The sequence below is a fragment of the Hyperolius riggenbachi genome, chromosome 9, assembly GCF_040937935.1.
Source record: "Hyperolius riggenbachi isolate aHypRig1 chromosome 9, aHypRig1.pri, whole genome shotgun sequence".
Taxonomy (NCBI): Eukaryota; Metazoa; Chordata; class Amphibia; order Anura; family Hyperoliidae; genus Hyperolius; species Hyperolius riggenbachi.
The window spans coordinates 262,791,264-262,807,886 of NC_090654.1; the positions used below are offsets into that span (position 1 = coordinate 262,791,264).

The window sequence follows — 16,623 nt, forward strand, 5'->3', positions numbered from 1 at the left end:
GTCCTGTCGCAGCTCACTTGCTCTGCCCGTCTCTATGATGGCAGAGTTCCTGTGAGCCGGTCAGGAGGCGATTTCATTAGCTCCTGGCCCTGCCTATCAATGTAAGCAAGTCCCATAGGCTTACATTGATGGACACGGTCAGGAGCCAATGAAAGCGGCCCCTGACCGGCTCACATGACTCCAAAGTGTATGTCCTGAGGATCGCGGCGGGTATGTGCGGCGATTCGTTGGTATTCCGTCGTTATTGTACTGCCGGTCTCTGGTCCTTAAGGGGGCAGAGCCTGCTGGTACTTAAGTGGTTAAAAAAAAATACCAGTTGCCTGACTCTCCTGCTGATCCTGTCTCCTTTAGGGCCCGTTTCCACTATTGCGGTGCAAAATCGCCGCATAATCACCGCTGACGAAATCGCATGCGGGTGCGATTCCGCATGCGGTTTTTGCCGCGATTTCGCATTCGATTTCGCATAGGGTAGGGTAAATGCGATTTTTAACCATGTCACTGCCTGTGTGAATTTACATTAGTTTATATGCGAAATCGCGGGAAAAAGCGCATGCCAAAACCGCACGCGATTTCCCTATTAAATACATTGCGTGCAATTCGCCTGCATTCCGCACGCAAGCGAATTCTGAGGGCTCTGCCTTGCAGAAAAATCCTGCACAGGAAAACTGACAAGTGGAAACAGGCCCATCCACTTGTATTGGCTATGCGAATCTGCGTGCAGATTCGCCATAGTGGAAACGGGCCCTTAGCCACAGCTCCTCAACAAGCATGCAGATCAGGTGCTCTGACTGAAGTCAGACTGGATTAGCTGCACGCTTGTTTCAGGTCTGTGATTCAGACACTACTGCAGTCAAAGAGATCAGCAGGACTGCCAGGCAACTGGTATTGTTTAAAAGGAAACATCCATATCCCTCTCAGTTTAGGTTCCCTTTAAGGACCACAGGCTTAACCCAGCCCCCAAGCGTCTCTCCCACCCCCCACCCCCGTAATGACCAGGCTATTATTATTTTTTTTTAACAATTTAGCACACTGCAGCTTTAACATTGTGCTGCACGGAGATGCAACTTAGCAGACAAATGAGTCTGCGCCCCTTTTCTGCCCACCAACAGGGTTTTCTGTTGGTGTGGCTCTGATCGCGCTGCAGGATTTTTTTTTTTCTATTTATTTTTTTATTAAAAGTGTGTATTGTATTTTTTCCCCCCTATACCCTCCCTCTCCCTGTTGGCCAAGCAGGGCGATCCTCTCTCATAGGCATCAGCCTATGAGAGGGGATCCCGTAGAGACGCTCCAGGGGCCAGCCAAGTGACAGGGCTGCCCCAGTACAGCGCTGCGGTAGATCGCTGCTCTGTACAACGAAAACAAATGTCTGTCTGGTTTATTTTTTAGTCTGCCAGTAACAACACTGCTGGCGGACTGTTGACGGAGCGGGGATGCTCGATCACCGCTAATCTCCTCCTTGACTTGATGCCAGTCGGCATTAAACGGTCCTGGGGGAGCCACCTTGCAGCCGCCAATTGGCGTTAGACGGTTGCAAGGAGGTTAATGTTCACAACCATTCCCTTGTCACCCCTTGTTGCCCTTCATGGCCTTGAGGCCCAGCTCACAAGGGTCATAAAACAGTGTGGTCATCATGATATTCATACCCATAACAAGTGTAGCCACAAAAACACCTGATCTGAAGTATTGGTTCCCTGTATCGGAGGGAGGGAAAGTTAGTAGATGGGGGTCCCCCACAGTTCTGGGCCCTCTTCCTGCTGTTTATGCCCCTGCGTGCGGGCTGTAATGTACGTTAAGTCTCAGGAAACCTCACATTTCCCCTTTCCATCGTTTGATTGCAGTATGCTGAAACCTGCTGGCTTGGGAGGGGGAAGCCTCTGGTTACATAGTTACATAGTTATTTTGGCTGAAAAAAGACATACGTCCATCGAGTTCAACCAGTACAAAGTACAACTCCAGCCCGTCCCCCACATACCCCTGTTGATCCAGAGGAAGGCGAAAAAAAACCCCACCAGGCATGGTCCAATTAGCCCCAAATGGGAAAAATTCCTTCCCGACTCCAGATGGCAATCAGATAAAATCCCTGGATCAACATCATTAGGCATAACCTAGTAATTGTAGCCATGGATGTCTTTCAACGCAAGGAAAGCATCTAAGCCCCCTTTAAATGCAGGTATAGAGTTTGCCATAACGACTTCCTGTGGCAATGCATTCCACATCTTAACCACTCTTACTGTAAAGAACCCTTTCCTAAATAAATGGCTAAAACGTTTTTCCTCCATGCGCAGCTCATGTCCTCTAGTCCTTTGAGAAGGCCTAGGGACAAAAAGCTCATCCGCCAAGCTATTATATTGCCCTCTAATGTATTTATACATGTTAATTAGATCTCCTCTAAGGCGTCTTTTCTCTAGACTAAATAAACCCAGTTTATCTAACCTTTCTTGGTAAGCGAGACCTTCCATCCCACGTATCAATTTTGTAGCTCGTCTCTGCACCTGCTCTAAAACTGCAATATCTTTTTCCAATAACACTCCAGGACAGGTATACATTGAGACTTGGCTCCTCCCAGGAACAGGAAATATCCTTCAGCCTCTCTATAAATCAAACAAGGACCAAGGGTCAGGCAGTATTGGATATTTCCTGGTCCAGGAACCAGGTCTCTCTATGTGCTCGCTGTCCCGGAGAGCCTGGGTGGCTAGGGAAGGTGTTGGCACACAGTGGATCCTGCTACCTACAGAGGATCTGCTGGAGCTGGGAGTTACCTGTGGGGTTGCCGTTCTGGTTGCAGTTCCCAGCCCGGATGTTTCACCCTGTTGGTCGGCCTGGGGTGAGAAGGCAGCGCTTCAGGAAGGGCCGCACCGAAGACGCACCACGCGGAGGCAGCGGCAGGGAAGTTGGCGTCCGGATGATGCGCATGGCGGAGGCGTAAAGCGGAAGTCTTCCGGCCGCGACCTCGGAGAGTACTTCCGGGTCGCGTGACGTCACTTCCGCATCGCCGGGTGAAGAGGTGCGGCCGCCCGGAGTCCCAGTTGGTCTGAATCTCGGCGTCTCGCAGCACGGAAGGATGTCTGAGATAGAGCAGGAGCCAGGAAAGGTAAGATTGCTCTGCTGGGACCCGGGCAGCGGTGGTGACTCTTGTGGGAGCATTCAACCGTACGCAGCATGGAAAGTTTGGCTGCATGGTGCCTATATTGCAAAGGGTGCATTACAAGCATAGGCTGTGGCTATGCAATGATGTATTACCTATTAAGCATTATTTTTATGTTTTTGCATACATAGGCTTATATTGACTTTGAAGTGCATATTGTGTTAATGAGAAACTTCTGAAAAAGTTTAACTTATGCAGACTTATGTTATTAATCAGTATATTGCATATAACTTTTGCTTAGTCATATTGGTATAGGTTAAAACCTATAGATAAATATTGATTTACTTCACATGGTATTTTTGCAGGACACAATTAGCTTTATGTTTTTTTGTGTGTATTTCAGGGCACTTCTACAAATGTACCTGACCCTGCAAAGACCACTAAACGGTGCCCTGTGTGCAATACAAAGGTCAATCCTGCATCAACAAAAATTTTATGCAAGGATTGTACCTACAAAGTAATGAAACAAGAATCTGCCTCTCAGAGAGATATTCAGGCTCTGAGGCAAGATCTAAAAGACACACTTAAAGAATTTAGAGCTAGTGCAACTCCTTCCAAAACAGACACACCAGCTGAAGATTCCGATCAGGTCGCTCATATTAAAGTACCTGAAGCGGTTACGCATAAGAAAGCTACTACTAAAACTAATAAACCAATTATCCTATCAGAGGAGGAAGAAATTAGCGATAATGATGACGTTTCGGCAAGTTCTGTTGAAGCACAGGAAATGGAAAATAAACCCTCTAAGTTTAAATTTCCTGTGGCTGAAACTGAAATGCTATTAACAGCAATATATGAAGATTTAAATTTAAATAAAGCAAGTACTGAACCTAGTTCTCTACATGATAAATTATATGAAGGTATGGAAAATCCGCAAGAGTTGAATTTTCCAGTACATCAGACAACAAAAAATTTAATTTCAAGTCAATGGAAAAATCCAGACAAAAAGTTATTTATGTCCAGAGGATTCAAGAGACGTTTTCCCTTTTCAGATGAGGACTGTAAAATGTGGGACAAAAGCCCTAAACTAGACTCAGCATTTTCACAAGTTAATAAGGATGATGAACTGGCATTTGAAGATCTTGGTCACTTAAAAGATCAATCAGATAAAAAGATTGAATATGCATTAAAAAGGTTGTGGCCTGCAATTTGTGCCAACTTTAGGCCTTCAGCTGCAACAACCTGCGTAGCAAGAATGCTCGCGCTATGGATGCAACAATTAGAAGATAATATCAATAAGGGTGCACCTAAAGACCAGATCATTAGTTCAATGACTGTGATGCATAAGGCAATTGCCTATATAATTGATGCTGCGTCAGAATCTATAAGACTGACAGCTAAGGCAGCAGGGATTTCTAATGTAGCCAGAAGAAATCTGTGGATTAAGACCTGGCATGGTAGCATGGCTTCAAAAAATAGAGTTTGTGCCATTCCGGTAGTAGGGGACACTCTCTTTGGGCCAGAGTTGGATGAGGTTCTTGAAAGAACCGCCAATAAGAAAAAATCATTTCCGAAAAAAAGGCAGTTTAAAACTGGGAAAAGGTTTTTTCGTCAGAACAGACAGACAGACAAACCTGAAATGCAAAACAAAAGAAGAAATTGGTCCTTCAATAAAGATCAAAAAAAGCCGGGACCAAGTTTCAAAACTCCATACACGCAAAATAAACAATGACACGCTAAAAGTGGGAGGAAGATTGGGCTATTTCCTTCCACATTGGAAGCAGATAACAAAAAGCCCGTTTATTATAGATCTAATAAAGAGGGGTTATCATATAGCTTTCAACACAAGACCTCCAAAAAAGTTTGTGATAACCAAGAGATTACTGTTGCCTCAACATCAGGAGGCATTAAAGGAGATCATCACAGATATGCTACAAAGGCAGGTGGTATCAGTAGTTCCAGTGATGCAAAGAGGCGAAGGCTTCTACTCAAAAGTATTCCTGGTTCAGAAACCGTCAGGGAAATACAGAATAATTCTCAATTTAAAACCAATCAATCCATACATAAGATACGAAAAGTTTCGGATGGAATCCATTTATTCCATAAAGAATCTACTGATACCAGATGGCTTTATGGCAAGTGTAGATCTGCAAGACGCTTACTGGCACATACCAATAGAACTAAATTCACAAAAGTTTCTGAGGTTTGCAGTGCAGATGGAAAAGGAGGTTCAGCATTTACAATTTCGCTGCCTCCCATTTGGCATAACATCGGCCCCCAGAATCTTCACGAAAGTGATGGGAGAACTAATCGCAGCAATACACAAAAGAGGAATTATTATAATTCCTTACCTAGACGACCTACTAATTCTAGCAAAAACTTTAGAAGAACTAGAGGAACACAAACGGACTGTACTAGTGCAGTTACAAGAGGCAGGCTGGATTGTGAGCAAAGAGAAATCGCAGCTTACTCCAACTCAGGAAATTTTATTCCTGGGGTTTGTAATAGACTCAGTGAAACAGAAAATTTTTCTTCCACAAGAAAAAATACAAAAGATTGTATCCGAAGTGAGTACATTTTGTGCACACCAATCAGTGACAATCAGACAAATTATGCGACTCCTCGGCCTGCTGTCTTCAGCAGCGCCAGCAATCCAGTGGGCGCTGAAACATACCAGGATTTTGCAGTCATGGATGTTGACCCAATGGGACAAGCATCAAGAGACACTAGACAGCAAAGTGACAGTGGATTCCCAAACGAAGGCCAGTTTGGAGTGGTGGCAAACATTGCAGCATCTCACCCAAGGCAGACTATGGTCGTTACCTATTCAAAAGATCCTAACGACAGACGCAAGTCTGTCAGGATGGGGAGCCCACGTGGACACTTTTCAGGTTCAGGGCGTATGGAGTCAAACGATGGCAGAACACTCATCGAACTTCAGGGAACTAATGACAGTAAAGATGGCTCTAATCAGCACGATACATATTCTAAGGTCATCTCATGTTCAGATTCAGTCAGACAACTCGACGGTTGTCTCGTATCTGAATCGCCAGGGGGGCACGAGATCCAAAAGATTACTATTTCTAACTATGGAGATCCTGGATATAGCAGAACTCGAGTTACTATCCCTAACGGCAGTACACTTGAAAGGGGAATTAAACGTTCTGGCGGATCAATTGAGCAGGGTACAGACCTCAAATACAGAATGGTCCCTCAATCAAAATTTATTTCAGACAATAGTGAGCAATTGGGGACAACCACAAATAGATTTATTTGCGAACAAGGCCAACAGAAAGTGCGAACAGTTTTATTCCCTCAATGTCATGGACAGTCCATTAGCAATCGATGCTCTGGCGCAGAACTGGAATCAGAGTTTACTGTATGCATTCCCACCGTTAAATTTGATTTCCCTGGTACTTCAAAAATTAATGAAGTCACAGTGCCAAATGATACTAATTGCCCCGAATTGGCCCAAGAGGGCCTGGTATCCGCTTCTCCTCTCAATGTTAATGAAGCAACCATGGGAAATACCGTTATCAGAAAATATGATACAGGTACAAGACCAGGCTGTGACCAATCTAGGAAAATGGAAACTTACAGCGTGGTATCTGAGAGGGCAGTCCTTGAAAGTAAGGGATTGTCTTCAAGAGTAGTGAATACTCTGTTAAAGAGTAGGAAAGAGAATACTCGTTTAATATACCAGAAGTACTGGAAGACTTTTAATTTATGGTTAGAAAACTCAAACTTCCAATCAACAGAAATGGCAACAATTTTAGAATTTCTGCAAGAGGGAGTAGAGAAAGGACTGGCCTTAAGCACAATTAAGGTCCAGATATCCGCTTTATCAGTTTATTTAGATAAGAAATTAGCATTAGACCCTCTAATTATTCGATTTGTCAAATCGGTGGAAAGGAATAGACCAGTAAGAGTCAGACAGTTCCCAAAGTGGGATCTATCTTTAGTCTTGCAGGCATTGACATCTGATGAATTTGATGAGGATTCTCTAAGGATGTGTACTCTGAAAACAGTATTTCTAGTAGCGATTACGTCTGCTAGACGGATTAGTGAACTACACGCACTATCATGTAAAGAACCATACTGCTCTTTCTTTGACGATCGCGTCGTTCTTAGAACAAGCCCGGAATTCCTGCCAAAGGTGGGAGACATGTTCCACAGAACACAAGAGATAATACTACCTTCTTTCTGCAGAGACGCAAAAACGGAAAAAGAAAGTAAACAGCATAAATTAGATGTTAGAGAAAATCTAATGTCTTACCTAGAAAAAGTGAAAGAGTTCAGAAAATCAGAGTCGTTATTCATCAACTATACAGGCAAATCCAAAGGATTAAAAACCTCCACAAAGACCATTGCCAAATGGATAAAGGATTGCATCATACAAGCATACAGCATTATGGGTAAGGATCCTCCAGAAAACTTAAGGGCCCATTCCACCAGGGCAGCCGCAACTACGTGGGCTTACAGGGCAGGTACATCACCGTTGAATATCTGCAAGGCGGCGACCTGGAAGAATCTGGGAACATTCATGAGGCACTATCGATTGGACCGAATAACAGAGTCCGATCAAGACTTCGGAAGAACTGTCTTAAAGGCAGTTAGCCCACCCTGAGGTTGGTGATTGATTTCTTGCTTATCATCTCAATGTATACCTGTCCTGGAGTGTTATTGGAAAAACCAGGAGTTAGCTCACCTGGTAACGACATTTTAAGTAACACTCCAGGACAGGTGGGGGTACCCACCCCCATATATATCAAGTATTGCATGATATACATGTTATGTTATATGTTATATGTATGTAAATGTAATATAATAGGGTTATGTTGAGTATATTGTTCCTGTTCCTTTATATTATACTGCCTGACCCTTGGTCCTTGTTTGATTTATAGAGAGGCTGAAGGATATTTCCTGTTCCTGGGAGGAGCCAAGTCTCAATGTATACCTGTCCTGGAGTGTTACTTAAAATGTCGTTACCAGGTGAGCTAACTCCTGTTTTTTTGTAATGTGGTGCCCAGAACTGAATTCCATATTCCAGATGTGGCCTTACTAGAGAGTTAAACAGGGGCAATATTATGCTAGCATCTCGAGTTTTTATTTCCCTTTTAATGCATCCCAAAATTTTGTTCGCTTTAGCTGCAGCGGCTTGGCATTGAGTACGATTATTTAACTTGTTGTCGATGAGTACTCCTAAGTCCTTCTCCAAGTTTGATGTTCCCAACTGTATCCCATTTATTTTGTATGGTGCTAGACCATTGGTACGACCAAAATGCATGACTTTACATTTGTCAACATTGAATTTCATCTGCCATGTATGTGCCCATATAGCCATCCTATCCAGATCCTGTTGCAATATGACACTATCTTCCTGAGAGTTGATGATTCTGCACAATTTTGTATCATCTGCAAAAATAGCAACATTGCTCACTACTGCATCTACTAGGTCATTAATAAATAAATTGAAGAGCACTGGACCCAGTACAGACCCCTGTGGGACCCCACTGCTAACAGTCTCCCATTTTGAGTACGATCCATTGACCACAACTCTTTGTTTTCTGTCCATTAGCCAGTTCCCTATCCATGCACACAAACTCTTCCCCAGTCCTTGCATCCTCAACTTTTGCACCAGACTTCTGTGGGGAACAGTGTCGAAGGCCTTTGCAAAGTCCAAGTATATCACATCTACAGCATTCCCAATATCCATATTAGCATTTACTACCTCATAAAAGCTGAGCATGTTAGTCAAACAGGACCTGTCTTTAGTAAACCCATGTTGATGCTGAGAAATAAGATTATTTTCTACTATGAAGTCATGTATAGTATCTCTTAGTAACCCCTCAAATAGTTTGCATACAACTGATGTTAAGCTTACAGGTCTATAATTTCCTGGATCAGATTTTTTGCCCTTCTTAAATAATGGGAAAACGTGGGCTGTACGCCAATCCATTGGGACTCTGCTAGTTGCAAGAGAGTCACAAAAGATAAGATAAAGGGGCTTAGCTATAACTGAACTTAATTCTCTTAGGACCCGAGGATGCATGCCATCCGGGCCAGGTGCCTTGTCTATTTTTAATTTATTTAGTCTTGCCTTTACTTCTTCCTGCGTTAAGTATTTAATATTACAGTTAGAAGATTGAGACTCTTCTGCCTCTGTAATTTGCAACAGTGCTGTTTCCTTTGTGAAGACTGAAGCAAAGAAAGCATTTAATAACTCTGCCTTACCTTGGTCGTCCACCATCGAGTTCCCACCCTCATCCTTTAGGATTCCTATACAGTCAACCTTTCTTTTTTTAGAGTTGATGTACTTGTAAAACTTTTTTGGGTTAGATTTGATATCCCTAGCGATTTGATTTTCAGCTTCGATCTTTGCCAGCCTAATTTCTTTTTTACAATTTTTATTGCCCTCCTTATAATTGCTTAGTGCAGCCTCAGTCCCCTCCTGTTTTAGGACCTTATAGGCATTCTTTTTCCTCTTCATTTTATCCCTAACCTTTCTATTCATCCATAGAGGCCTTTTTTTATTCCTAGACATTTTGTTTCCATATGGGATATACATACTACAATATTGATTGAGAATACGTTTAAAAGCTTGCCATTTCCCTTCAGTGTCGTCCCCTTGTAGTACATTATCCCAGTTCACCAAACTTAGTGCCTGCCTAATTTGATTGAACTTTGCTTTTCTAAAATTCATAGTTTTAGTGGTCCCGCTGCCCCGTGGCCTATCAGTCACCAGATCAAACGTTATCATGTTGTGATCACTATTTCCCAAATGTTCTTGAACCTGCACATTTGATACATTATCTGGTCTATTAGAAATGATCAGATCCAGTAACGCATTCCCCCTAGTTGGTTCCGTTACCATTTGAGTCAAGTAATTGTCCTGTAGTGCTGTCAGAAATCTGCTGCTTTTACCAGAATGGGTAGCCTCAATACCCCAGTCAATGTCTGGAAAGTTGAAGTCGCCCATAATTATGACCTCGTTTTTACTTGCAGCTTTTTCAATCTGCTGTAGTAATCGCAGTTCTGCAGCTTCATTAATAAGAGGTGGTCTGTAGCATACCCCAATAAGCAATTGGCAACTTTTATTTCCACCATGAATATTTACCCAAACGGACTCCACATCTTCGCAATCTTCCTCCATCTCATCGTTGAGGACAGCTGTAAAAGAATTCTTAACAAAGAGACAAACCCCTCCACCTTTTTTCCCTGTTCTATCCCTCCTAAACACATTGTATCCTTTTAAATTAACTATCCAGTCATGGCTTTCATCCATCCATGTCTCGGTTATTCCCACAATGTCATAGCCTTTGTCATTCAGAATGAACTCTAGTTCGTCTATTTTATTTGCAAGGCTCCGAGCATTGGTTACCATGCACTTTATATTTTTACCAACACATTTACCAATTTTGTTTACACGAAATAGGCTACTTGAAGTTTTACCAACCTCCTTAATCTTTACACTGTCTCCACCCCCCTCTCCACCCCGCATAATGTTAGGCTCCCACTGTCTTTTTACCTTATCTTGTCTACATATTGAGACTTTATCCTCCCGCCTCCCCCCTTAAGAGGCTTCCTCCATCGTCGTCCACAGTCCCATTCTAGCGCTCAGGGCCGGTTTAAGCAACAATGGGGCCCCAGGGCAAAATAAACCTGACCCCCCCCCCCCCCCCCCCCCCCCCCAACAGATACCCTGGAGCAAAAATTGACATTAAGGGACCTTTTTTGCAGCTGGTATAGTCAGGGTGTGAAGTTCCAATCGGTTGGAGCTCCACATTCTGGCTACCCCAGCCTGCATGGAGGACAAGAAGTTAAAAAGTTTCAGGAGGGGGAACCCCACATAATTAAAAAAAAAAAAAATTCCCACACTCTAAAAAAAAAAAAAAAAATTGGGAAAATAGGAAAAAAATGCCAGGGATCTTCATATAGCCATATTGCGGCTGTATAGCGATCCCTGGCCAAAGCGCTGCGGCTGCGAATGGATCCCCTGGAAACCCTGTCAGGAAATTTATTGCCCTTTCTTTTGATACATGTAAAATTACACTACCGTTAGGTACTAAAAGTGACATTTACCGCATTTAAAAGTATACTTTTTTCCTTCAAAACTTTAAAATCGATTTTTCTCAAAACTATAAGGTCTTTTTGAAAAATTGTTTTTTCCTCTTATTCCCAATGATCTCCTTAACATATCCTGCAAATTTAGGGATTCTAGAATTTAAGGTGGATTTGCTATTAACCATTAAAGTCGGCTGGTTTTTAAATGTGTATTTTTTTTCCCTTTGAAACTTTAAAGAGGATCTGTAACGACAAAACGTCCCCTGGGGGGTACTCACCTCGGATGGTGGAAGCCTCAGGATCCTAATGAGGCTTCCCACGCCGTCTGCCGTCCCTCGGGGGTCTCGCTGTAGCCCTCCGTACAGCGGTGACGTAATATTTACCTTCCTGGCTCCTGCGCAGGCGCTCTGGCAGCTGTCGGCTCCGAAGGAGGCGGAAATACCCGATCGCCGTCAGGTCCGCTCTACTGCGCAGGCGCAGGTCTCCGGCGCCTGCGCAGTAGAGCGGACCCGACTGAGATCGGGTATTTCCGCCTCCTTCGGAGCGAAAGCAGCCACAGCGCCCCCGCTGGAGCCTTCAAAGGTAAATATTGAATTGAACAGTCGGGCCTGTCGCCGGCTGTTTGGAGGGCTGCAGCGAGACCCCCGTGGGACAGAGGACGGCGTGGGACGCCTCATTAGGAACCTGAGGCTTCCCCCACCCGAGGTGAGTACCCCCCAGGGGATCTTTTTAATGTTACAGAGTCTCTTTAAAATCGATTTTCTCAGGAACTATAAGGTCGATTTGAAATTTTTTTTTTTCCTCTTGTAGCCACTGGGGGCCCCTACAAGCTATGGGGCACTGGGGCAGCTGCCTCCTTTGCCTCTATGGTAGCGCCGGCCCTGCTAGCGCTGTGTCCTCTGGATATGCTCACTACCACTGTCCTGCTTTGGCTCCGGTGGAAATAGCCTAGCCCGATTTGGGTCCATGCTACTGCATGGACAGCTCATGCCTGTGCAGTAGTGCAGACCCAATCTGGCCCAGCAACTTCCGAAAAAAGCCAAGCAGGATGGAGCTAGAGCGCATGTGTGAGGCATCAACAAGCAGACTTTTGAGGGTCCCATCAATGGAACAAGGCGGAGGAGGAGGAGAGAAGCCTCGTTAGGAATTCCTCCGCAGAGAAGTACCTCCTAGGGGATTTTTTTTTTTCCTTTTCAGTTTGATACCACTATAAAGGGGCCCATACACTGGTCGATTTCAGCCATCTATCGGTCGATCAATTCAATGGAATTGATCGATCGGCAATCGGTTCTATCAAATTATCTGATCGATTTGCGGCCGACTTGATCTATCTGATTGGGTGGAAAATCTAGGTCAGTCAGCTGCTGGCAGCAGATCCATGGCCCATAGAGTTGCATTGGATCTAATGCTGGGAATACATGGGTCGATTTTGCTGCTCGATTCCTCTCATCTTCCATTCGTTTTTCTTATCTTTTCCCATTGTCCTCCATGCAGAATCGAGCGCGGAAAGGATTGGGCGGGAGATCGGACATGTTGGAAATTATCTATCGAGCCATCTAAATGGCTCAGAATCGAGCCGTGTATTCCCAGCATAAAGGTGGCCATACACTGATAGATTTGCAGCAGATTCGACCATCAGATAGATTTCTGTCAGTTGCCTGTCAAGTTGAATCTGACAGGAATCTATCTGTGTGCCACACACTAGGAACAGATTTCCAATCGATTTCAGAATGAAATCTATTGGAAATCGATCTAAATGCATTATTGGACTATTAGATTCAATGCAACTCTATGGGCCATGGATCTGCTGCCAGCAGCAGATCGACATAGATTTTCCATTCTGTCAGATAAAATCCATCGAAATTGGCCACAAATCGATCGATCTGGGAATTTGATAGAATTAATTTTTGATCGATTTTTCTATAGAATCGATCAATCAGTGGCTGAAATCGACCAGTGTATGGGCCCCTTAATGGTCCAATAATGCATTTAGATTGATTTCCAGTAGATTTCATTCTGAAATCTGTTTCTAGTGTGTGGCACACATCAGATAGATTTTTGTCAGATGTGACTCCTGACTTGACAGGCATCTGACAAATCTATCTGATGGTCTAATCTGCTGCAAATCTATGGGTAGCCATACACTTATAGATTTGCAGCAGATTCGACCATCAGATTTCTGTCAGATGCCTGTCAAGTTGAATCTGACAGGAATCTATCTGATGTGTGCCACACACTAGGAACAGATTTCCAACAGAATGAAATCTGTTGGAAATCGATCTATATGCATTATTGGACCATTAAGGTAGCCATACACTGGTCGATTTGCCATTAGATCGACCAGCTGACAGATCCCTATCTGATCGAATCTGATCAGAGAGGGATCGTATGGCTGCCTTTATTGCAAACAGATTGTGAATCGATTTCAGCCTGAAACCGATCACAATCTGTGGAGCCGCCGCTGCCGCCTGTCCCCCCTCCTGCGCATACATTACCTGATGCTGGCTCCCGGGCATCTTCTCCGCGCTGCACCCGCTCCATCCCGGCGCTTTCTGTGTCACTCCGTGACCAGGAAGTTCAAATAGAGCGCCCTCTATTTGAACTTCCTGGTCACTGCAGTGACAGGAAGCGCCGGGATGGAGCGGGTGCAGCGCGGAGAAGATGCGGAGAAGACGCAGAGAAGATGCCCGGGAGCCAGCGTCAGGTAATGTATACCTGATCGGATCGGCCGCCGCTAGCGACGCGCTTCCTACCCGCGGGCGATCGACGGTAATTTCCCGCACAGCGCGATCGACGGACCGATCCGATTTCGGGAGGAAATCGGATCGGCGGGTGCGTTTAGCGCGAACGATTGGCTGCAGATTCGATCCCAGGATCGAATCTGCTGTCGAAACGGCCGCGAATCGGGCCAGTGTATGGCCACCTTTAGAGCCAATGCAACTCTATGGGCCATTGATCTGCTGCCAGCAGCAGATCGACCTAGATTTTCCATCCTGTCAGATCAAATCGATTGATAGAATAGATTTCTGATCGATTTCATAGAATCAATCGATCGATGGCTGAAATCAACCATTGTATGGCCACCTTTCTTGAATTGGAGATCATGCTCTGATTATCTCAAGTCTGTGAATAGCACAATCTGTGTTCTGTTTACATAGCATGGTAACTGATAACCGTTGTGTGTCTCATCCAGGTGCGGCTGTTTGAGAGAGTTTTCCCAGAGGGTTTTCTGCCACGGAGCTCCTCCGTTCGTTATAATCAATATGGAACAGTGGAAATCCGAAGATCTGGCTTATGTACCTTATTACTTGGAATTAACTGATCACAAGTGAGTATGACATCATTACAGTGATTATTTAACCACTTCACCCCGAAGGGGTTTTTACCCTAGTGGACCAGAGCAATTTTCACCTGTCAGCACTCCACCCTTTTATTCGCCAATAACTTTATTACTACTTATCACAACTAAATTATATTTACCTTGTTTTTTTTTTTTTTACCACCAGTTGGGCTTTCTGTGGGTAGTACATTTTGTTAAGAATTAGTTTATTCTAAATGCATTTTAATAGGGAAAAAAATGATAAAATTATTTCTTAGTTTTCAGCCATTATAGTTTTAAAATAAAACCTTCTTCTGTGGATAAGGAGGCAGAGCTACAGCCTAAAGCTCTGCCTCTTTGAGGAGGTAAAGCCTTGCGAGCCCGGGAGCTTTGCAGGGCTATTCTTCAGTAAGCAATCATTCATCTGCAGAGGGGATGCGGCAATTTCACTTGGGCATTAATGCTTAACAGGATTATATGAGAAAATCTGGGGAAAAAAGAGACTTCAGAGTCTCTTTAAACTGTCCCCATAACAATGTATGGCGACAATACATTTTTCGGAAATATAGGTGTAATTTCTTAAGGTTTTTTTTTTTTTTGTTTTTTTGTTTTTTTTTCATGGGGGGGGGGGGGGGGAATGGAAGTGGAAAGGATTCCTTTTATTAATTTTTAAGTGTGTGCCTGTGTGTGTGAATTTACCGGCGTGACAGTACTGCGCATATGCGGTTCATAGTTAGAAAAACGCGCATGTGCAGTACTGTCACGCCGGCTGGCGTGATAAGGAGAAGCGTCGCCTGTCAGGAGGTCAAGGCACGACACTCAGCGGGAGTGTCGCTGGTAACGGAGCCCCCAGAAGGGCCCAGGACGGAGCCAGGAGGATGCCGGGGGACCTCGCTGCCTGCGGTGGGCTGGAGGGAGCCCCAGGTGAGTACCAATTTTAAGTTTACCCCACTGCTCAGGGTCCCTTTAAATGCCCAATTAGCTGTCAAATGCGGCATATGTGGTATCATTTTAACTGTGATAAGTAGTAAAATAGATGTTAAGATGTTTTTAGGGTTTAGGCCTCTGTCTACAACTTTCCTTTGAGTATAAATTCTCTTTTTCAAAATATTGAAATTGGATTGAATATTTAATTGGATGACGTTGCGCTATTTGGGCTCCTGTGGTCTCTTTGTTCTATTTTCAATGTGTTGGAGGTAGAGGGGCTCGGGGCAAAGCTAAACTTAATTCCCAGGGCCTTGGACTGACGCATCGTGTGACTTTTTCCCCAGATACCTGTTGGAAGGCGCCACGCTCTTCAACAAGGAGGAGCACCACTACTCAGCGGCTTTTCAGATTGACGGTTACTGGATGCATTACGACGGCTTGAGGAACGTTAACTTAATCCTGTTAAATAAACCTCCGGAGCTGCTGCTGCTGTCATCGCTGGTCTATGTGCGAGCTGCTGAAAAATGACCCAGGAAGTATTGGATTTTTAGATTGTTGAAATCCGTTTTGTACAAACTGGGGTTTTATCATTTATTATTTTTTATCTAAAAAATCAAAACCGAGATGGAAAAATGGACATTTTAGTAGAAAGCTGGGGCTGGATTGTAAAAGCTACAACATGGATGTAACAAGGATAATGATGAAAATAAGTCAGATTCTCACGGTTAAAAAATCGGTGGGTCTTCTCCACATGTCTACGGTGCAACCGCTCTGGGAGCTGATCATGATTTGGCAGGACGCCTGATTGGTTAGTGACTGGAAAACATTTCTGCTTATTTGTGGGTGACCGTACACGTCTAATCAACAGACAATCTGAGCGTTTTGATTGGTTGTTGTTTTTTTACAGTAAACTATGCTTTGTATCGTGTCTTAAAGGGGCACTACAGCGAAAAACTGTAAAATTTAAAATATGTGCAAACACATACAAATAAGAAGTACATTTTTTTTCCAGAGTAAAATGAGCCATAAATTACTTCTCTCCTATGTTGCCGTCACTTACAGTAGGCAGTAGAGGTCTGACAGAAGTGACAGGTTTTGGACTAGTCCATCTCTTTATAGGGGATTCTCAGGGATTTATTTATTTTCAAAAGCACTTGGTGAATGGCAGTTGCTCTGTCCAACTGCCAAAAAACTCTGTAGTTTGCAGGGAAGCTGGCCAGCATCATCG

The 16,623-nt window shown here is 44.0% G+C and overlaps 1 protein-coding gene across 5 annotated transcripts in view; it reads left to right on the forward strand.

Annotated features, from left to right (window-relative positions):
• C9H14orf28 (chromosome 9 C14orf28 homolog) overlaps positions 1-16,330 on the forward strand; it is a 28,645-nt gene extending 12,315 nt beyond the window's left edge. For all 5 annotated transcript variants that reach the window (XM_068252162.1, XM_068252161.1, XM_068252164.1 and 2 more), the window contains 2 exons: positions 14,343-14,477; positions 15,740-16,330. In XM_068252162.1, coding sequence (XP_068108263.1) covers positions 14,343-14,477; positions 15,740-15,923 — 319 coding nt within the window. In that variant the 3' untranslated portion in view covers positions 15,924-16,330. The remainder of the gene's footprint in view (positions 1-14,342; positions 14,478-15,739) is intronic.
• Positions 16,331-16,623: the final 293 nt, after the last annotated feature.